The 22,640-nt window shown below is 41.4% G+C and overlaps 1 protein-coding gene across 14 annotated transcripts in view; it reads right to left on the bottom strand.

The window, feature by feature from the left end:
* TAF1 (TATA-box binding protein associated factor 1) overlaps window positions 1–22,640 on the bottom strand; it is a 97,534-nt gene that overhangs the window by 3,719 nt on the left and 71,175 nt on the right. For 3 of the 14 annotated variants that reach the window (XM_032255914.1, XM_032255913.1, XM_032255917.1), the window contains exons 33-40: window positions 15,717–15,784; window positions 15,128–15,244; window positions 14,972–14,977; window positions 11,939–12,064; window positions 10,741–10,842; window positions 10,304–10,460; window positions 9,211–9,388; window positions 4,019–6,214 (exon numbers count right to left, since the gene is read on the bottom strand). In XM_032255914.1, coding sequence (XP_032111805.1) covers window positions 5,992–6,214; window positions 9,211–9,388; window positions 10,304–10,460; window positions 10,741–10,842; window positions 11,939–12,064; window positions 14,972–14,977; window positions 15,128–15,244; window positions 15,717–15,784 — 977 coding nt within the window. In that variant the 3' untranslated portion in view covers window positions 4,019–5,991. Of the gene's footprint in view, window positions 1–4,018; window positions 6,215–9,206; window positions 9,389–10,303; window positions 10,461–10,740; window positions 10,843–11,938; window positions 12,065–12,416; window positions 14,027–14,971; window positions 14,978–15,127; window positions 15,245–15,716; window positions 15,785–22,640 lie in introns of those variants that run through there. The other 11 variants (XM_032255919.1, XM_032255924.1, XM_032255916.1 and 8 more) reach the window with 10 other exon arrangements.

Below are 22,640 nucleotides of genomic sequence, written 5' to 3'. Positions count from 1 at the left end.
AGCTAATTTTTTGTATTTTTAGTAGAGACGGGGTTTCACCATGTTGATCAGGATGGTCTCGATCTCTTGACCTCGTGATCCACCCGCCTCGGCCTCCCAAAGTGCTGGGATTACAGGCGTGAGCCACTGCGCCCAGCCCTCAATTTCAATTCTTGCCAGCCCTTCCATGTGTACCATGCTCTAACCATTCCTAATTCTTTAGTCACATGCTAATTGCACATGCTATTTTTTCTGCCTGCAACGATACCCATTCCCTATCCCTATTGCTTTCTTTACCTAATTCAAGCTAGTAATCTCTGGAAAGGTTTCCCTTAGATCCAGAGTTGGGATTACTCTGTACCTTCAAAGTATGCCATGTGTATTTTATCATTTCACTTATCACACTCTTACCATGAGCGGTATTCACAGAACCTAGCACAGTGCTTGGTAGAGGGTAGTCAAGAAAGGGTTACTGAAATGAAATTCACCAATCTATTCCTTATAACCAGGTTTTCGCCCCAGACTGTTTACCATATGTGCTTCTACACCCTGACCAGTGGTGCTGCTAAGTACCTTTGGAGAAAAAAAAAAATCACACCACAATAAATTGGTACCATTTTAAATTAAGTCTTCAACCTCCCTTGTACATAAAGCATTCAGTAATCCTTTCATGGATCCCTGGTCAGCTCCAACTTCCATTTTCATCGGTGACTATCGTAAAATTAAAAACAAAAATGCCTAGACTTATTTTTTTGAGATGGAGTCTCTCTCTGTCACCCAGGCAGGAGTGCAGTGGCCCAGTCTTGGCTCACGGCAACCTCCACCTTCCAGGTTCAAGCAATTCTCCTGCCTCAGCATCCCAAGTAGCTGGGACTACAGGCACGTGCCACTGCACCCTGCTAATTTTTGTATTTTTAGTAGAGTTGGGGTTTTGCCATGTTGACCAGGCTGGTCTCTAACTCCTGGCCTCAGGTGATCCACCTGCCTCGGCCCCAAGAAAGTGCTGGCATTACAGGCATGAGCCACCATGCCTAGCCTGCTTAAACTTACTCAGAAAGGTCTGAAGTGAAAAAAATGAATCCCCACTCCTGATTCCGACTCACTCTTAAGAGTTGGAATGTGTTAATAGTCTGAAGTACATCTTGCCCAATCTTTTATTTGGGTATATAAACATGGATTTCTTCCCCTTTGCCCTCTAAACAAATGAAATCAAACACTACCTACTAATTTTTTTCCCAAGAATATCTTTTCACCTAGCACATATAGATTTTCCTTTTTTTTTTTTTTTTTGAGACAGAGTTCCACTTGTTGCCCAGGCTGCAGTGCAATGACTTGATCTCGGCTCACTGCAACCTCGGCATCCCAGGTTCAAGCGACTCTCCTGCCTCAGACTCCTGAGTAGCCTGGTTTACAGGCACACACCACCATACCTGGCCAATTTTTTTTTTTTTTTTTTTTTTTTTTTTAGTAGAGATGGGGTCTCACCATGTTGGTCAGGCTGGTCTTGAACTCCTGACGTCCAATGATCCACCCGCCTTGGCCTCCCAAGGCCCAATCTCAAAGTGCTGAGATTACAGGTGTGAGCCACCACGCCCAGCTGATTTTCCTTATTCTTTTAACAGCTGCACACTTTAACTGAATGGATATACCATAATTCAACCTCTCTGCTACTGATGGACATTTAGCTTGTTTCCAGTTTCTCATTATACCCTATAGGACAAGTATTCAAGCCCCTAGTCCCATTTTCACTTTTGTCCCAAGGATGATCTTACAGTTTCACAGAGGAAGCTGAAGTTATGAAGCGTGAACTCAATTTCCTATCTCCCTATATGCACTGATATATAACTATATCCATTCTTTTCTCTCAGGGTAAAAGATCTCTCAAGGCAGCATCTCTACCTATGTTAGCTAACACCCTCTCCCGTTTTCACAGGTCCCTCAAACAACTATCTTCTCTTGCTTTCTTTCCCTAAGCCTACATAGGTATACTTATTTTTCATCTTAAGACTCTCCCTCTCCCTAGCTTCTTAAAAGAGTAGTCTACAGGCCAGGCACAGTGGCTCATGTCTGTAATCCCAGCACTTTGGGAGGCCGATGTGGGCGGATCACTTTAGGTCAGGAGTTTGAGACCAGCCTGACCAACATGGAGAAACCCTGTCTCTATGTTTTAAAAAAAAAAAAAAAGAGTAGTCTATGATCTCTATCATCACTTCCTCACCTCCCATTTGTTCCTTGCCCCACTGCTGGTGGGATTACGATCTTACCACTATGCTAAAACTGCTTTTGATTGCTCAGGTCACCAGGGACTTACTAGTTGCCAAATCCAAATGCTCTCTCTCAGGCTTGACTTACTTTAATTTTCTGTGTTGAATATATTGTCTTTTTTTTCTTCCTTAAATCCCTTCTCTGGTTTGAGAAACACCACTCTTCAGGATTTCTATTTCTGACTACCCCTAAATACTGGTCTTCACCAGGAGTCTATCCTCCATACTCTGACTCTACACATGCTTCCTGGGTGATCTCCCCTACTTCCAAGATTGTACAAATCCTATACTTTACACATACCATACTTCAAACTTAACATGCTTCAAACTAAGCTTGTTTCCCCTAGGTTCCACCCTCAACCTGTTCAGTAAATGGCATCACCATTTATCCAGTCACCCAAATCAGAAACCTAGGTTCCACTCCCTTACTTTCCATTATCCAGTCAGTCACCAAGATATGCCACTCATTCCATCCCTGCTGCCAATGCCTCAGTGAAAGTTTTGGCCTCCATTATCTCTTATCTGGCATCACCCCTTCTCCCCTCTACTTTCATACTGCTGCCAGAGCGATCACTTTAAAATGAGCATTTGATTCTGAGCTTGTGATCACTGTACTACGTATGTTTCCTGCATTCCAGCCGTCCAGAACTACTTGTAGTTCTATGAACATGTTTCATGCTAAACATTCTGTTCCCTCTGCTTAGAATGCCTTCCCACTCCCACCCCTATGACAATCTGGTAAATTCCTTTCCACTCTCCATGATTTTAAGGGTCTCCTCTGTGAAGCATTCTTTTTCTTACTTGGTAGAGTCAAGAGCTTTTTCCTCTCACTAGGGATTCTTGTAAATATTTATTGCAATGATCACTTTTTATTAGACTTATTTACATATCTACCTCTCATTCTGGACCCTAAGTTCCTTGCAATCAGGGACTCATCTTACTCCTGTATCAGCATCTGGCAGGCTGCTTATAAAAACAGGTGGCTTCGTCAGGTTCAGTGGCTCATGCCTGTAATCCCAAGACTTTGGGAGGCTGAGGTAGGTGGACCACTTGAGGTCGGGAGTTCAAGACCAGCCCGGCCAACATGGTGGAACTCCATCTTGGTTGGACGCCGTGGCTCACACCTGTAATCCCAGCACTTTGGGAGCCCAAGGTGGGCGAATCACCTGAGGTCAGTCAGGAGTTCGAAACCAGCTTGGGCCAACATGGCAAAACTCTGTCTCTACTAAAAATACAAAATTAGCTGGGTGTGGTGGCAGGCACCTGTAATCCCAGCTACTCAGGAGGCTGAGGCACAAAAATTGCTTGAACCTGGGAGGCAGAGGTTGCAGTGAGCTCAGTTCGCACCATTGTACTCCAGCCTAGAAAAATGAGCCTGGCGTGGTGATGCGTGCCTGTAATCCCAGTTACTCAGGAGGCTGATGCAGGAAAATCACTTGAACCTGGGAGGCGGAGGTTGCAGTGCACCCAGATCGTGCCACTGCACTCCAGCCTGGCAAAGAGAGGGAGACTCCATCTAAAAAAACAAAATAGGTGGCATGATAAATGTTGAAATAAACCAATGAATACCATGTACTCACCCGATCCCCCCAACCAAAATTCTGGAAGCCACCTTCCATTCCTCCTCCTCTACCCCCAAATGCCAAGTCCTACTACTCCCTAAAGATCTCTCAAATCTATCCCCCTCTTCCCCATCCCAACGCCATAGCCCCAGTTCAGGATCCATTCTCTCTTACTTGAACTAAATCCATCCAAATCATTCTCCACACTACTGCTGGAATTTTTTTAAAAATTTTATTACAAAAATAATACATACTTGTAAAAAAATTCAAACAATACAGAAATAAAAGCACAATATCCCACCCTGCACACATACAAACACAGAAGCCCCCTCCCCTCCAATCCCATTCCTGGAGGGGTTATCATTGTGAACAGTTAGCATATCCTTTCAGACTTTTACTTTGCATATACAAGTATATACAAACAGATATAAATAAACAAACATGGTTCTGTCTTTTACAAAAATGGGATCACATGTATCTGTTACATACGATTCTTCAATTTCTTTCTTCATTCATTACACAGATTTCTAAAACACAAACCTGATTATATCACTCCTCTGAGAGCTTATTTCCCAGAATATAAAAATCATACGCATTAACATCAAACACAAAGCTCGTGATTATATGGTTCCTGCCCATCTTTCAGTCTCATCTCTAGCCATTCTAGCATTAAAGGACTGGAATATAAACCACCTTAAATCCTTCCTGGAACAAGGCAGGTACAAACAAACAAACAAACTAGGAACACACTCTGCCATTTCTAGACTGTGGCCTTTCCACTTCATATTACACTTTGCCTGGACGTTTCCATCTGGCAAGCTTCTACTGATTCTTCAACAATCACCTTAAAAATTACCTCTAGGGAAGACTTCCCTGATTTTTCAGACATGATTACTCTTCTATTTCCCCTATACTTTATAGCTAGCTTCTTAATTGCACTTATCTCACAGTACTATGATGATTTATTAACATGTTTTTAATTCCACTTCCCCTCCCCCAACTTGATGGTGAGCTCTTTGGATAAAAGGGATTTGTCTTATTTACCTTTGCACCCCAAGGATCTGATAGAGTGCTTATCACGAAAAGCAGATGCTCAGTAATGTATCTGTTGAGGATTTTATGATTCTACGAACATTTACTGAGTACCTACTATGCACAGAACCATATCCTAAGCATGAAAACAAACAGAAGACAGTCTTTGCTCCAAGAAACTTACTATTTTCCTAGCACTTCCCCTGAGGGGGAGGGACAAAAAACATTTAGATGGCAACATTATCATTTCTGACATAAAGGCTGTTTTAAAATTTACGGTCATTTGCCTCAAATCCATTTAGGAACTAGGCATTGCATAATTAAATAAATAATAAAATAATGGGCGGGTTGTCTCATAGGTTTAAAGTGTAGCACAGAGTCCACTAGAACCCAATTCTCTGTCCCAGCAGGAGGGCTCTCATCTGTTCCAGCCTGTAAATCAGAAAAGTGAGATAATACCATGCTTGGAAATAGTTTTTTTTTTTTTTTTTTTTTTTTAGATGGAGTCTCACTCTTTCGCCCAGGCTGGAGTGCAGTGGCGTGATCTCCACTCACTGCACCCTCTGCCTCCCAGGTTCAAGCAATTCTCCCGTCTCAGCCTCCCGAGTAGCTGGGATTACAGGCATGTGCCACCATGCCTGGCTAGTTTTTGTATTTTTAGTAGAGATGAAGTTTCGCCATGTTGGCCAAGCTGGTGTCGAACTTCTGACCTCAGGTGATCCGCCCGCCTCGGCCTCCCAGAGTGCTGAGATTACAGGTGTGAGCCACCACGCCCGGCCGGAAATTTCCTAATACATCAAGAGGACATAAAGTTACTAGTTCTTTCATAATTTCCCCTCCTTCCCCAGGGAAAAATTATACCAAAAGCAGTAAATGGAGTTAAAGGAGGACACGGAAGAATGAGCTTGCTCTTTTTGATAGTGGTAGGGAAAAGGGGGTTGCTTTGTTTTAAACCACAGGGTGACATTGCCCCAGGAAGATCAGGAGAGGTGATTTATTATCATTTACTACTTACTACTTTTAAAAAGGCTAAGGCGTTAGTTAATCCCATGATTTCAGGATCAGATACTGTACAAATACGAACAAATTGGGGAAAGGTGAACCACCTAGGCTGGAGAACAGGGAAGGCTGACCAAGGAGGCCCAAAGGAAGCCTCATTCATCAGAGTCCAAGTCACTATCCCCAGCAATGGAGTGGAAATCCTCACTGTCCTCCTCGTCCTCTGACAGGTGGACCTGGCTTAGTACGCTCGGCCCAGAGCGTTGCTCTTCCTCCTCCTCATCTTCTTCCTCCTCTGATACCTCATACCCACCGATGCTGCTGAAGCTTGTGTCTTGGGTGTTCGACTTGGGATCAGGCTCCTCATAGCTCCCATAACTGAGAAGAGAAACATGTCATCTCTCAAGCTCGGACACCAATCTCTAGCTGACCATTCCCATTCTTAGTGCCACCAAATGATCAGCCCATCTCACCTCCCCTGGATACTAAAGTGACTGGTTCTGTACTGTTCTACATGCCCCTGAGAGAAAAATAATCCTGTTCAAAAACGTCAACTTGCCAACTTCATATACACAAGAACCTGAATGAAAGAAACTCCCTTACACCTGAACAACACACTGCCATCTTACATGACCATAAATGCTCTGTCAGCCTCATGGTTTCATCTACCACTTACATTATCCAATTAGTCAATAGTCCTAAGATTCTCTCTTTGATATATCTTGTCTCTATCCCCTCCTTTCCATTCCTACTCTGCCTGCCTTGGCTTAGTCCTTTGTTATCTCTGGCCTGCACTATTGAAATAAGTCGTTATGCCTCCAGTCTTGCTCTCCTCCAATTACTTCTTCACACTTCTGCCAGAATGCTCTTTATTTTTTGTTTGTTTATTCTTAATTTTACTTGAAAAAAAAAAAAAAAATCACACAAGTAATGCATGTCCACTGGTTAAAAAAATTAAATATACACCAGAAAAAGAAAAAAGAATCATCAATAACTTTATCATCCAGAGATATCCTTTTGGTATATTACCTTTCAAAATTTTTTGTGCACTTTAGATGCGTAAACACTTTTATCTAATTTACAAAATCGGGATACTCTACATATGCTCCCGGAATCTGTCTTTTTCACTAATGATTATAATGAACATCTTTCTATGTCAATAAACATACATCTATAGTATAATTTTAACAGCTACATGGTATTCCACCATATGGCTGTAACATGACTTAACACTCTCTCACTAGGACATTTAAGCTGCCTCCAATTTTTCCACTATTAGAAACAATGCTGTCATAAACATCCTTACACAAACATCTTGATGGTGTGTTAATTATTCCCATAAAATGATTTCCTAGATGTGGATTTTTTTGGGCCAAGGTGGATGCACATTCTTAAATGTTTTTATTTATGATGCTAAATTGCTAATACTCTCTCCAAACCACCCCATTTTATCAATTGACATTATCACCAGTAGTTTGAGATTATCTTTTTCCTCATACCCTTTCCAAACACTAGGCGTTATTATTATTCATTTTAATCACCAATCTGATAGGTAAAAAATTGCACTTCGTGATTTTACCGCATTTCTTTATCAGGGAAGTTTATTTTTCTTTTCTTTTTTTTTTTTTTGAGACAGAGTCTCGCTCTGTCACTATGCGAGAGTGAAGTGGCACAATCTTGGCTCTCTGCAACCTCCGCCTCCCGGGTTCAAATGATTCTTCTGCCTCAGCCTCCCAAGTAGCTAGGACTACAGGCGTGCACCACCACGCTCAGCTAATTTTTGTATTTTTAGTAGAGACGGGGTTTCACCATGTTGGCCAGGATGGTCTCGATCTCTTGACCTTGTGATCCATCTGCCTCGGCCTCCCAAAGTGCTAGGATTACAGGTGTGAGCCACCACGCCTGGCCAAAAGTTATTTTTTCATATATTTATTGGTCATTTGCATTTCTTTTGTAAATTAGTTCATGCCTTTGCCCATTTTTCTTTTGGGGCACAGAACAATCTTTCTAAAATGTAAATCTAATCATACTAACCTCATTCAATGGCTACCCAGAACTTTCAGGCCCTTTATGATTTGGGGCCTTCATGATTTAAATCATTTCTATCACATGAATTATAGACCTTACACATGGATCAGTCAAAAATTTCTACTCACACTGAGCTACGTGTGTTCTCTAAAAGTATTTCATGCCTGGGTCCATAAATGCTCTTCCTAGTCTCTGGAATGCCTATTGCTTTCTTTTTCATTTAGCTAATTCCTATTCATATCTGGCTCGGTTTCCTTCTCTAACCACCTCCCCTCCCCCACCTCTACCTAAGTCCTAGAAAAACTCTGTGGTTGCTTATCATAAAACTTTTCATATTACACTGTGATTGCCTGTTTACCTGTTTTAGGTTTCCTACTAGACTGAGCTCCTTGAAGGAAGGGACCATATCTTAGCTGTTTCTGTACCTATGATAAATATGTGCTGAAATAAAAAAATTTTTTTACAATGTTATTTGCATATTATTTGCTTGCTGGTTAGATGTATCACAGGTACATTAAATCCAACATGTCCAAAGCCAAATCCAAATCCATTTTTTCCTCCTTTACTACCCCATCTAATACATATTCTTCCTCTTTCCTCTACCAGAGACATTCCCATTCATCATTCATCTAACCTCCTTACCTCTTTATGTCCCTTTATTTTCCCCACTCCTGACAGGTCCCTATTGTTATCCTCATCATCTGTCCCACAACGTCCTAAGTTATACAAATTTGATGTTACTTCCTTTTCCTTAAACTGATGACTCCTATTACCCACAGGTTAAGGTCCAAATGTCTTAGCATGCCTTCTGAAGTCCTCCACAGTATAATCCCCCTTGCTACTTCTGAAGCCTCAACTCCCCAACAACTTTCATTTGCTCTGGAACATATGTGTTCTACTTCTGTTTCCTTGAATATATTGTTCCATCAATAAAGATCTCCCTACCCTCTGCCATAATACTTACTTAGTAAACTTCTACTCGTCTTTTAAGCCCTAATTCAAATGTTCCCTTGCCTGTGAAACTTTCCCTGATAACTCCAAGCAGAGTGAGACACTCCCTCCTCCGTGGTGCCTTGGCACTTTGTCTTACTTATGCTATAGTATTTTTATCACATTGTATTTATAATTATTTGTTTGTGTCAGTCTCTTTCACTAGTCTGTGAGCTCTTCAAGGGCAGGATATGTTTTGCTCCTCTGTGTATCCCCAGGGCTTAGCACAGTGCCTGGCCCTAGTAGGTAGGTGCCCAGGAAATGTTTGATGGATGAAAAGTAATCTGATGCTGGGCCCCTTGACATCATAGTTGGACACTGATGCCACAGCCCTGTAGCATGTTGCTGCCGATTACCTGATGTTGCTATCCTCCAAACCACGGGAAGCCTCCCCACCATCTCCGTCATAGGACATCATGCTTTCTTCATTTTCCATGCCCATCCTTGTGTTCTCCTGAAGCATGCGGGGTTGTTTGGGTCTTATTCCACCAGATCCCAAATCAGAGTCACTTCCACTTTCACTCAGCTGGATAGCTGTTAAAAGAGACAGATTCTGGTTCATCAAGAGTTAAGCTTGACAGAATTAACATATTTGGCTTCATCTTCCCAAACTATTCACTCTCACACATCTACACAGGCATCTTGCATATATTCCTCACCTCAAAGGCCTCTAACTGCCTACGGTCAACAGCAGCAAGGTTTGTAGTTTAGAATGTGAATCCAAATAACAACTTCCTTTTCCATCTCAGGCCAACCTATCTGTATTTTTTCTACCATCTCTTCCCATACTTTCCCCCGGCCATTGCCATTAATCAACAAAACATCCCCAAACAGGATCTTTTTTCTTAATTTTCCTTCCCTGTTGCCACACATAACACTTTGTCACTCTGTTCTCATCTTTTTTTTTCCTTTGGAGACAGAGTCTCACTTTGTTGCCTAGGCTGTAGTGCAATGGTATGATCATGGCTCACTGTAGCCTTCAAGTCCTGGGCTCAAGTGATCTTCCTGTCTCAGCCTCCTGAGTAACTGGGACTATAGGCATCCGCCACCACACCCAGGTAATTTTTATTTATTTACTTTTTGTAGAGACTGGGTCTGACTATGTTGCCCAGGCTGGTCTACAACTCCTGGTCTCAAGTGATCCTCCCGCCTTGGCTTCCCAAAGTGCTGTGATTACAGGCATGAGCCACTGTGCCCAGCCTTTAACAAGTATCCAAATCAAAGCTGTTACTTAGGCACTGTCTTTTCCACTGTTGTCTTTTGTACCTCCTGCTAATGAATATGATCATCCTATGCATGAGTGCTCAGTACTCTCAGGTCTATTAATAGAAAATCAACAAAAGAGGCAGCTTCCAATAAAAGCACATGTGGCCAAGAGTGCCAATCCAGTCCAGTCCTGAGGGTGCTATAGTGAGTTATAAAGGAATAGAAGCAATCGTCGAGGTCTACCAGAGAAAGGATTGTCTCCTTCTTCATCACTCCCAGCATCTTCCTCATCATCTTCTCCTTCAGACATAAGCAAATCCTCATATAAGACACTGGCTTGGGGCTGCTGTACAGTTCCTTCCTCTTCATCTGCAAGATCACCATCTCCATCTTCACCTTCCTGAATGAGACCAGTTGGGGGTCAAAGTCCTATCAACTGACCAGAGACCAGAAGCCACCACCAGGCACCTCCCTCACCCACCCCTCCACTTGCTGCCTCACAAGAAGTTAAGTATTTTTGGTGGATAGATTGTTTAGTTGGTCCCAATGATTAAAGTCTGATTGGGGCTCACTAAGGAGACCACCTGATATCACCTGAGGATTTGGCCTGCCCTGTACTGATGGGGCTCCTATCATATAAAGGTGTAACGTAACCATAAGCTTTCTGTAAGCATACTCACTGGGGCTGGAGTCTTAGGTTTCCCATCCTCCTCCTCATCATCATACCCTTCAATATCTACATCAGAGTCTTCCTCGCCCAGCCTACCTCGGCCCTGGCGCATCTGAGTAAGAACACAAATAGCACATCATTGAGGGACGTGCCTGTAGGAGGAGTTAACCAAGGGCTTTCACCCAGGATGGATGCTCCTCCCTGATATCCCAGCCAACCCCACTGCTAGTGGGGGCTGTTTACACAGCTCAAGGCATGCGCATTTTCCCCCATTCTTTGGAAATCACAGCCAGAGTAAAAAATCCAAAGAACAGGAATGGCACTTAGTCTACTCTTACTATATCATTACAAAGAGACTCTTCCTTTCTAACCCCAAACTTTCCTTATAGCTTGTGTTGAACTCTTTGGGATAGAAAAACTCTCCTAGGTTTTACACTTTCTAGTGGAACCTTGACTGAGAATAGCTATAGGATTTCTGGCTTCAGACTAGGAGTATCTTCTGATACCTCTAGAAAAGGCCACTTTTAAAAATTATTTTATAAATAATTTTAATATAAATTATAACACACATAAAGTAGGCCAATTATTTTGAACTGTCTGAGTGCAGTTGGTTGTTCTAGTCACCTATCAGGCTACTCTGATGCATCATACACTTTTTTCGTACTTGTGCTTTCCCTAAAGTTCTGCTGTGCCTGACTCTGCCCATGGGGACAGACAGAAGATAACACCAGTCACGCCACCTGCCACCATCCCACCTTGAAATCCCCCCCCCCTTTTTTTTTTTTGAGACGGAGTCTAGCTCTGTCACCCAGGCTGGAGTACAGCGGCACAATCTCGGCTCACTGCAACCTCCACCTCCCGGGTTCAAGCGATTCTCCTACCTCAGCCTCCCGAGTAGCTGAAATTACAGGTGCCCGCCACCATGCCCAGCTAATTTCTGTACTTTTAGTAGAGACGGGGTTTCACTGTGTTGGCCAGGCCGGTCTCGAACTCCTGATCTCGTGATCCGCCCGCCTCGGTCTCCCAAAGTGCTGGGATTACAAGCGTGAGTCACCGCGTCCGGCCTTGAAATCCCATTTCTAAGCTTTCATTCCCAGGGCCAAAGGGCCCAGTCATTCTTGACATATGTCACATATCACCACCACCATTCCTCTAGCCCCACTTGCAGGCATAATACCAATCTTACAGAGAGAAAAAGAAAATCCTACCTGTGTTACCTGCTTTTCTGGACTGGCAGTGGGAATATCCAAGACCGACATATTGCTCTCATCTTGAAATACAGAGGCATCTCGAGATATACTGAGGGATGTGTTCGTATCATACAAATCAGGAGGCTGTGGCACAAAACATACAATTTAGCTTCTTATCTAGGAAAGGGAAAACAAATACAGATAATTCCCCTTTAAAGCATTTACTGCAGAAAAAGATCATGCAGAGCAATTCAGTTAAAGAGAAATGCAGTTTGACACAGCTTTATAGACAAGTTTTTGGGACTCATAAATGTTGCCTATTCTAGTATACAGGTGCCTGATGCATGTAATCAGAAGCCTGAAGCAGAAATGCACCAAAGCTATGGGACAATTTTATGTCCTAACAGCCTTTCTGGTCAATGACCTAGTTTTTTCTAAGCCTTGTCTTTTGGTTTTTAGGCCCAAGGCTTCTTAGCAGTACTATTTTGATTGCTTGATTAGGAGACATCTAAGAAGAAATGAGATAAAGGGATTTCAATTCCAACAAGAGCATGGAATGCTTTGATAGTTTATGAGCCCACCAGAGGATGCTATGAAGCAAAATGGCATGGTGAAAAACCATAGGCTTTGGAGTAAAATGCCCTGGGTTTGAGTCCTGGCTCCAATACGTGCTAGCTGAGTAACTAACAAATTACTTAACACCTCTAAGCCTTGGTTGACTCAACTATAAAAAAAAAAACATGGATGATAATGTCTATCTCACAGGGTTGTTGCGAGAATTAAGAGATGTGTAAGCTCCTTACCCAATGCCTGGTACTCAATAAATTATACATCCCTTCCCTGTTTTCTCCCCTGGAAAGAACAGGGATTTAGCAAATGGACTATTCAGTGACAGGAGGGCAAAAGGGACTAAAGTGCTCACAATATAATGTAAAGAGAAAAGAGTAAGACACAAAACTGTATTGATAATATTTCATTTTAAAAGTGTGTATATAAACACAAATACAGACACTACAGATATGAAAGAAATCAAAATATTCACAGTGATTGATGTTGCTTCTGAGTGGTGGAAGTGATTACAAGTAACTTATTTCTTTTTATTTTCCAATCTTCCCTAATGAACATGTTACTTTGATCAACAGAAAACCCATATATATGCTACACTGTGTTTTCTGAAAAAGAAAACAAGACAGATTCAGAAGAGGGTTTTGGAAAAACAGAGACAAAACAAAATTCAAGGCATTACAGAGCAGATAAATCAGTGTGGAACAGAAGGAGGGAAAAATAAAAGGATGAAACTTCTGCAAAACCTTACAGTACAGTGTAGAAAACTGCAAAGTCAACACTTTTAAGATAAAATGTTATATTGAACAGATGATGCAATGCAAGTTAGGTGGAAATAGTTAAGTGAAAATACGTTATTGACCACCACCATTTAGAAGTTGGAGGGTATGATTACTATCATGCTTCTTACAACCAAAATTGTATTAAGACAGGTTAAACTTTTACAAACACACTCTGTAACATCTGAGTTTGAAACTAGTAATGTGTGAGGACAGTCACTCATGTACACCTTGCTCAGGTTAAGAGGTAATGAGTTGGTTACTATCTTAAACTGTTTGTGAATGAAGGGGATGATGAAAAAGTGAACTGGAATAATGAAGCAGTACCATCTAATCTTACTCTTCATAGGAAACCCTCTAACTGCACCACACAACAGCTAACACTCAAGAGAGAGAATAGTTGACAGGTTTTCCTTAGCCATTTGAGGCAGTGTGGGAGATGTAGGGAAGAAAGGAAGGTGACTTTGGGGTCCAAGCCTTTGACTCACCAAAGGACTAGGCTTAGGCTGTCCTAGAAATGAGCAAACCACGTGCCATTCAATGGCTAGACTCTCCTGGGGAATGATGGCTAATACCCAGGTTTTAACTTACCAGAAAGTACCTTGTGGAAGCTGTGGGCCTATTAGCAAATAGGGCCTTCCTTGGCAACATCACTCACCCAAGCCCCCTTGACCCAATCTGCCCACACAATCCAAGAGCCTTTCCTTGTTCTGGACCTTGAAGAAGTATCTGAGGGTTCTTTTATACCTGGCCCCTCAGTAACCTAGGTTGTGGGATGAAAGAGAGAGTAAAAGATAGATAGGGATAGTGCATGAATGAGATTTAGAGACAGCAATAATCCAACAGAGGTCACACAGGTTGCATTATCAGTTCAGAAGAAAACCTGGATAGAATGAAAAAAAAAATTTCCTGGGGAAATTGGCAGAGTTCTGCATTAAAATATTTAATTAAATTTGAAAGGGCCTCAGAGAACAGATAAAAGAAACAAGCATTTACTGAATGTTTACTATGTGTCAGGCAAATTAAATTAATTCATTTAATGTTTACAACATCTTGAAAAGATTTTAGAGAAAAGGAAACTGAGAGTCAGGTTAACTTTCCAAGATCACAATGCTAGACAGAAGGAGAACTAAGACTCAAACCCAGGCCTGTTTTATGTCAAATCTTATGTACTTTCCACCCTACCATAGTGCCACCAATACAGAAACCAAGCAACAGTGATATTCTGTTAAGTCCTATTCTTCAAATATACCAACCCTCTAAGAGTACAGTATAGAGGAAATATACTCTTAGTGTATTTCAAGGGTTCAGTCAGACCAGAAAGACTAAAAATTTCTTATTTATCCTGCTCTCTAATTCTTTTGACATGAACATTTAAGAACATTATAAATACTACCTTTCTTCATTTACTAGAAGGAGTCAATCCAGGAAAATGGCTGACTTCTGAGCTACACTGAGATACCTCTGAGGGAATGAGTAACCAAGTGTCTGTAAGGCACAAGAACAGTGTCCTATGTCTATAAGAAGTCTACACTCTAGGGATGTCCCAAATTCATGGACAAGAGAATTCCAGAGACCCAGAGGATGGCTGGGTCAGGAATCTGGTATTCCCAAACACTGCCTCAACAACTAAGGCCCCACCCCACTCATTCATCCCACAGCTGCCTCTTCTGGATTCAAGGCCACAAGACCCATGGCCCTCACTCACCTTAGCCTTTGAGAAGACAAGAAAGCACACGAAAGGCATATGAAGAGGAAGGACAGAGAAGAATGGTATCTCAGTAAACGGATTTGTTAACATGCTCCCAATTTCCCAAACCAATAAGAAAACTATTAAGAGGAGGTATTTAGTCCTCAGACTCACCTGAGGTGTGTAGGGCCCTGGGGTCATTGGGTCCAGGCTTTCTAATTCTGCTTCCTCCAAAGCTGCTTCTTTAGCTGTACAAATATCCTTCTCAAGTTGAGTCAAATGCTCATCATACTGAGAAATAAAATAAATTCATTCAACATGTATTTTAAGTACTGGGGATACAAAAGCCAACAAATCTTCATGGACAAATATCTCGCTTATATTCTAGTGGCAGGACACAGATAATAAAATAAATTAAGCAGGGAAGGAAACAGGGGATGTGGATTTGGGGGACAGGGAATACTACGTTTTAAAATAGGATAATCAGGGAAAGCTCCTCATTCAAGGGAACAGGATTTCAAAAAGCTAGATCCCAAGGGGACCTTCTTTTATTTTTTGAGACACGGTGTCACTGTTGCCCAGGCTGGAATGCAGAGATATGATCACAGCTTACTGTAGCGTTGACCTCCTGGGGTCAAATGATCCTCCTATCTTAGCCTTCCAATTAGCTGGGACCACATGTATGCTAATTTTTAAATCTTTTTTGTAGAGATGGGGTCTCCCTATGTTGCCCAGGCTTGAGATCTCCAACTTTACCACCTACCTCAGTCAATGTCTGGTAACAGACGTTCACAATCTCCTGAGCAGTCTTAGTATACTGACTCTCAGGCCCTACAAATAAAATAAGAAAGTGCTGTTATCTTTGCAGACTTGTTCCAGAATTTTACATTCTGTCACCAGCAGTATGTCCCATTAACCTAGACCTAGAAAAATCATTCTTTGGCTTTAACTTGGACTCTTGTTTTACTTTCAGAAGCAGTAAATTTCAAACATATGCAAAAATACACTAACATAATAAACTCCCATGTACTCACTAGCCAGCTTCAATGATTATTAACACATGGGCAATCTTGTTTCATTTACTTCAATTTTCAGACTCTTCTTAAATTTTTGTGTAGCAAATTCCAGTATCATAACAATTTTCCTTTAATTGTTCAGTACGTGTTGCTAAAGATGCTTTTTTTTTTTTTTTTTTAAGACAGAATCTCACTCTGTTGCCCAGGCTGGAGTGCAGTGGTGCGATTTTGGCTCACTGCAAACTCCACCTTCCAGGCTCAAGCAATTCTTGTGCCTCAATCTCCTGAGTAGCTGGGATTATAGGCATGTGCCACCATGCCCAGCTAATTTTTACATTTTTAGTAGAGACAAGGTTGCCACATTGGACAGGCTGCTCTCCAACTCCTGGCCTCTTAGTAAGTGGTCCACCCACCTCAGCCTGTGAAAGTGCTGGGATTACAGGCATGAGCCACTGTGCTCAGCCTAAGGAGGCTTTTAATAAACAATTATGTATGACAATATAAGGTGGATACACATCATTATACATTTTCCAAAACCCATACAATGTTTATACCACCACCAAGAATGAACCATGGACTTGGGGTGATAATGGTATGTCAATGTAGGTTCATCAGCTAACACAATTAATACAGTACTTTGGTACAGGATGCTATTTTTGTTTTTTGACAGGGTTTCACTCCATCACCCAGGCTGGAATGCAGTGATACAATCATGGCTCGCTGCAGCCTTGAACTTCTGGTATAGGTATGCACCACCATGCCCATTTTTCTTTGTTTGTAGGGGTGGGGGTCTCACTATGTTGCACAGGCTGGTCTTGAACTCCTGGCCTAAAGAATTCACTTACCTCTCTTATCTCGGCCTCCCCAAAGTACTGGGATTACAGGCATATGCCACCATGCCCAGCCTGGTACAAGACGTTGATAATTGGGGAGGCTATATATTATGTGAGGGAAGGAAGTATATGGGAACTCTCTGTAACTTCTCCTCAATTTTGCCATTAATTAAAGGTGCTCTAGAAACAAACCAACTATATCACACCTAAAATAATTAACAGTAATTCTTTAATACTATCAAATAGCCTGCCAAGATTCAAATTTCCCAAATTACTTTATAAACACTCTTTTGCATTTGATTTCTTTGAATCACAACCCAAAAAAGGTCCATTCATCGCATTTGGCTGATGTGTCTCCTTAAGACAATTTTACCTATAAAGATGATTCTTAACTATACAGTTCCCCAAATGGCCTTAGTTACAAGTTGCAATTGGTGGCTTGTAGTTTTGTTTGGTTCACATAAAAAATTAGTTCAGTTTTTAAAAATGGATTCAGCTATACACTCATAATACATAAAACACTTTTCTGTATCTAAGTTATATTTCAATAAAAGAGTTTTTGAAAAAAAAAATTTATCAACTAAGTTAAATGTTATCAATAACATTTAACAGTTGCAAGATTTCACATACAAACCTAAATTGTCTGGCTTCTTTTTTAGAAAATTTAAAAATGTGGCCAAGACAGGGTTAGTATTCCCACAAGGCACCAACGGGCTGGGGCTGAGTAGCAGCTGTTCCTTTTAGATAAAGCCTGTGTTCTCCAGGTTATCATAGTCCCTCCCAGGTCTGCTTATCTTACGCCTAGACCCCAAAGGCATTTGAGTTTTCAATCCCTACCTTAAATACTTAAAATGTTCTTTAATATACTGATCATTCACTTATTTATTCATAAGACATTTTCTCAATACCTTTTGTGTGCCAGGCACTGGAGATGATAGAAATGAGTGAGATATAGGTCATATCCTCAAGAAGTTTATAGCCTAGTACAGTGAGATTGACTGTAAACAAATATAGGGCAATAAAATGCAATAGAAAAAAAAAAAAACAGTGGCATAAAGGAAGTGGCTGATTCTAGGAGGTAAAAGGGGAAGAGGAATTAAGAAAGCCTTCACAAAAGGTGATCCCTAAATTAAACCTACTGTTTTATCAGGATATAAAGGATAAAATATACCACAGCCAGGCACAGTGGCTCAAGCCTGTAATCCCAGCACTTTGGGAGGCCAAGGTGGACAGATCACTTGAGGCTAGGAGTTTGAGAGCAGCCTGGCTGGCCAGCATGGCAACACGCTGTCTCTACTAATAATACAAAAATTAGCTGGGCATGGTGGTGCATGCCTGTAATCCCAGCTACTTGGGTGGCTGAGGCACGAGAATCACTTAAACCCGGGAGGTAGAGGTTGCAGTGAGGCAAGATCGCACCACTGCACTCCAGCCTGGGCGACAAAGCGAGACTCTGCCTTAAACAAACAAACAAACAAACAAACAAACACACACACACACACACACACACACACACACACACACACACACAAATTTCAAATTATACCACAAAGCTATAGTAACCAAAATGGCATGGTACTGACAAAAAAACAGACACACAGACCAATGGCACAGAATAGAATACGCAGACAGATATTAATCCATACACAGCCAACTCATTTTCAACAAAGGCAACAAGAACACACAATGGGGGAAAGGATAGTCTCTTTAATAAATGGTGCTGAGAAAACTGGATATCCCCATCTTTCACCATACACAGAAATCAACTCAAAATGGATTAAAGACAAATATAAGACCTGAACTATAAAACTACTAGAAGAAACATTGGAGAAATGCTATAGGATGCTAATCTTGGCAAAGTCTTTTTGGGTAAGACATCAAAAGCACAGACAACAATAAAAGCCAAACAGACAAAGGCACTCAAACAACCCAATAGCAAAAAAAAAAAAAAAAAAAAAAAAAAAAAAAAAAAAAAAAAAAAAAAAAAATCTGATTACGAAATGGGCAAAAGACCTGAATACATATTTGTCCAAAGACATCCAAATAGCAAATAGGTATATGAAAAGGTGCTCAACATTGATAATCATTGGGGAAATGCAAATCAAAACCACCAAGCGATTGCTTTTTTTCTTTTCGAGACAGGGTCTCACTCTGTCACCCAGGCTGGAGTGCAATGGTGCAGTCATGGCTCACTGCAGCCTAGCTGGGACTACAGGCATGTGCCACCACACCTGGCTAATTTTTGCATTTTTTGTGGAGATGGGGTTTTGCCCTGTTGCCCAGGCAGGTCTTAAATTCCTTGGCTCAAGCAATCTGCCCGACTCGGCCCCCCAAAGTGCTGGAATTACAGGTGTGAGCCACCACACCGGGATAGAATGGCTTTAATTAAAAAGACAGAGAATAACAGATGCTGATGAAAATGTGGAGAAAGGGGAACCTTCGCACACTGTTGGTGGGGATGTATAGTAGTACACAGCCATTATGGAAAACAGTATAGAGAGGTTCCTCGAAAAACTAAAAATAGGATTTTCATAGGATGAACCAACAATACCACTGCTGGGCATATATCCAAAAGAAGGGAAATCAGTACATTGAAAAAATATCTGCACCCCCATGTTTACTGCAGCACTATTCACAATAGCCAAATACAGAATCAAGATAAGTGTCCATCAATAGATACGTGGATAAAGAACATGTGCTGGTCAGGAATGGTGGCTCATGCTTATAATCCCAACACTTTGGGAGGCCGAGGCGGGTGGATCACCTGAGGTCAGGAGTTCCATTCCAGACTGGCTAACATGGCGAAACCCCATCTCTACTAAAAATACAAAAACAATTAGCAGGGCATGGAGGCAGGCACCTATAATCCTAGCTACCCGGGAGGCTGAGGCAGAAAAATCACTTGAACCCAGGAGGCAGAGGTTGCAGTGAGCTGAGATCACACCATTGCATCCAATCTCAAATAAAAAAAAAAAATTGTTATATACATGCAATGGAATATAAGAATGAAATCAAACCAGTATGGTTGGAAACAGACATTATTATGTTACGCAAAATAAGCCCACGCACAGTAAAACAAATATTACACGTTCTCACTCATGTGGAAGCTAAACACGTAGATGTCATGGAGGTAGAGAGTAGAATGGTGGTTAGCAGAAGTTAGGAAGTGAAGAGATGTGAGGGGTGAGATAGGAGAAATAAATTCTAGTATTTGATAGTACAGTAAGGAAATTAGTTAACAATAACTTATTATATATTTCAAAATAGCTAGAAGAATTGTAATGCTTCCAATACAAAAAAAGATAAATGGTTGAGGTGATGGATATCCCGATTACCCTGATTTGATCGCTACACATCATATACATGTATCAAAATATCACAACTATGTACAACTATGATCTATCAATAAAAAACAAAAAAAATACATACCATATGTATGTGTGAAGCTTTGAGGTCATATCTACTATGACTATTACAAGCGACTACCCAAATAAAAAAAGTCTCGGCCAGGTGTGGTGGCTCACACCTGTAATCTCAACACTCTGGGAGGCCAAGGCAGGAAGATCGCTTGACGTCAGGAGTTCGAGACCAGCCTGGGCAACATGGTAAAACCCTGTCTCTACTAAAAATACAAAACTTAGCTGAGCATGGTGACATACATCTGTAGTCTCAGCTAATCGAGAGGCTGAGGCATGAGAATGGCTTCAACCCAGGAGGTGGAGGCTGCAGTGAGCCGAGATTGCACCACTGCACTCCAGCCTGGGGACAGCAAGACTCCGCCTCAAAAAAAAAAAAAAAAAAAAAAAAAAAAAAAAAAAATAAGTCCTCTCCCAAGTATAGGTCATTTATTCTTTAAAACATGTAAAATAAAGTTGTGTCCTAACAGAAACTAAGAAAAGTCAATTATCAAGATATTTAGGGCTGGGTATGGTGGCTCATGCCCAGCACTTTGGGAGGCCGAGGCAGGAGGAACAGTTGAGCTCAGGAGTTCAAGACCAGCCTGGGTAACAAAGTGAGACCTTAATTCTACAAAAAATAAAAAAGTTAGCCAGGCATGGTGGCATATATCTGTAGTACCAACTACTTGGGAGGCTGAGGCAGGAAAATGGCTTGATCCCAGGACAGTCAAGACTACAGTTTTCACACCACTGCACTCCAGCCTGGGTGACAGAGACCCTCCTTCAAAAAAAAAAAAAAAAAAAAGAAATTTAAGACATATATAAAGATAGCAGAGATGGCTCACAATCAAGAATAGTTTGATGGTCAGGCATGGTGGCTCATGCCTGTAATCCCAGCACTTTGGGAGGCTGGGCAGGATCATCACTTGAGCTCAGGAGCTTCAAGACCAGCCTGGGCAATATGGCGAAACCCTGTCTATACAAAAAATACAAAAATTAGCCGGGCATTGTGGCATATACCTGTAGTCCCAACTAGTCAGGAGGCTGAGGCAGGAAAATCGGTTGCGCCCAGGAGGCCAAGGCTACAGTGAGCCATGATCACGCTACTGCACTCCAGCCTGGGCAGCCTGGGTGAGAGAGCGAGACTCCATCTCAAAAAAACAAAAAAAAAAGAAAACAGAAACGTTCCTAGAGAAAATAGAAAGGCTGCATACAGGTTACAAGCCTCCTTCACCAAGCCTGTACAATAATAGTTCCTTACAGTAGTGTAGGCTCTTCTACCTACAGGGACCTGACCTGCCTCATGGCTAAAACTCCAGCCTGTAAATTAGGAATTCAATCTTTATTCTACTTTAGTTTCGAAACTTAAACATGAACCAACCTCTCAATATCTCAATTCCTTCACTTTATAATACAAGAAAAATTAGTTTTATACATTTGTAGTTTCTTTCTTAATCCATTTTGAAAATGGGACCTCTTCCCTACCCATTTTCTTTGCAATACATCACTCTAAGAAATATCCACTAATGGCCAAGCACTGTGGCTCATGCCTGTAATCCCAGCACTTTGGGAGGCCAAGGTGGGCAGATCATCTGAGGTCAGGAGTTCAAGACAAGCCTGACCAACATGGAGAAATCCCGACTCTACTAAAAATACAAAAATGAGCTGGGTGTGATGGTGCATGCCTGTAATTCCTGCTACTCAAGAGGCTGAGGCAGGACAATCACTTGAACCTGGGAGGCGGAGGTGGAGGCAAGCAGAGATCGTGCCATTGTACTTAAGCCTAGGCAACAAGAGGGAAACTCTGTCTCCAAAAAAGTCATCTACTAATACCTCTAAAATATTTTTTTTTAAAAAAACACACATACACACTAACATAGCTGATACACTTATGTGTTTGATTATTAGCTGTTCGTGTCCGTTATCCGTTTTAGACAGTCCATGTTCTCAAGTTATGAGGGCTTCAGCTATGAAACTCTATTACACTATTATATGCAAAGGGGCATTTAAGTCTTTCTAATGAAACATGATGGTAGAACTGGTAAACCACTGTTAACGTAATGGATAAAAATATCCACTGTGATGTTTTCTTATCCCTACCTATACCAGGAGTTCTTGGAGTGGTTAATGCGAGAGAGATCTACAAACCCCTTAAAACTATAAACAAAATTCTGTATGCAATATACATTTTTGAGAGTAGAAAAGCCATAGTTTTTCATCGGATTTTCAAAGGGTTCCATAACTGTCTCCATAAATCTAAAAATACCGCTCTACATTCTGGAGCAATCAGGAGCTTACTAAAAGTAGGATGATCAGCTACAGGTTTTGTAGCTTAGGAAGAAATGAGGAATCCAAGTAAAGAAGTAGACAAGGACAATAGAGCCTCTATAGGAATAGTAAAGCTGCTGAAGCTACCATGGGGATGCTGGGAAGAAGATTC

The sequence above is a fragment of the Sapajus apella genome, unplaced genomic scaffold (assembly GCF_009761245.1).
Source record: "Sapajus apella isolate SASKATOON/1434 unplaced genomic scaffold, GSC_monkey_1.0 scaffold91, whole genome shotgun sequence".
NCBI lineage: Eukaryota > Metazoa > Chordata > Mammalia > Primates > Cebidae > Sapajus > Sapajus apella.
This window is presented reverse-complemented; position numbering and strand designations above follow the sequence as displayed.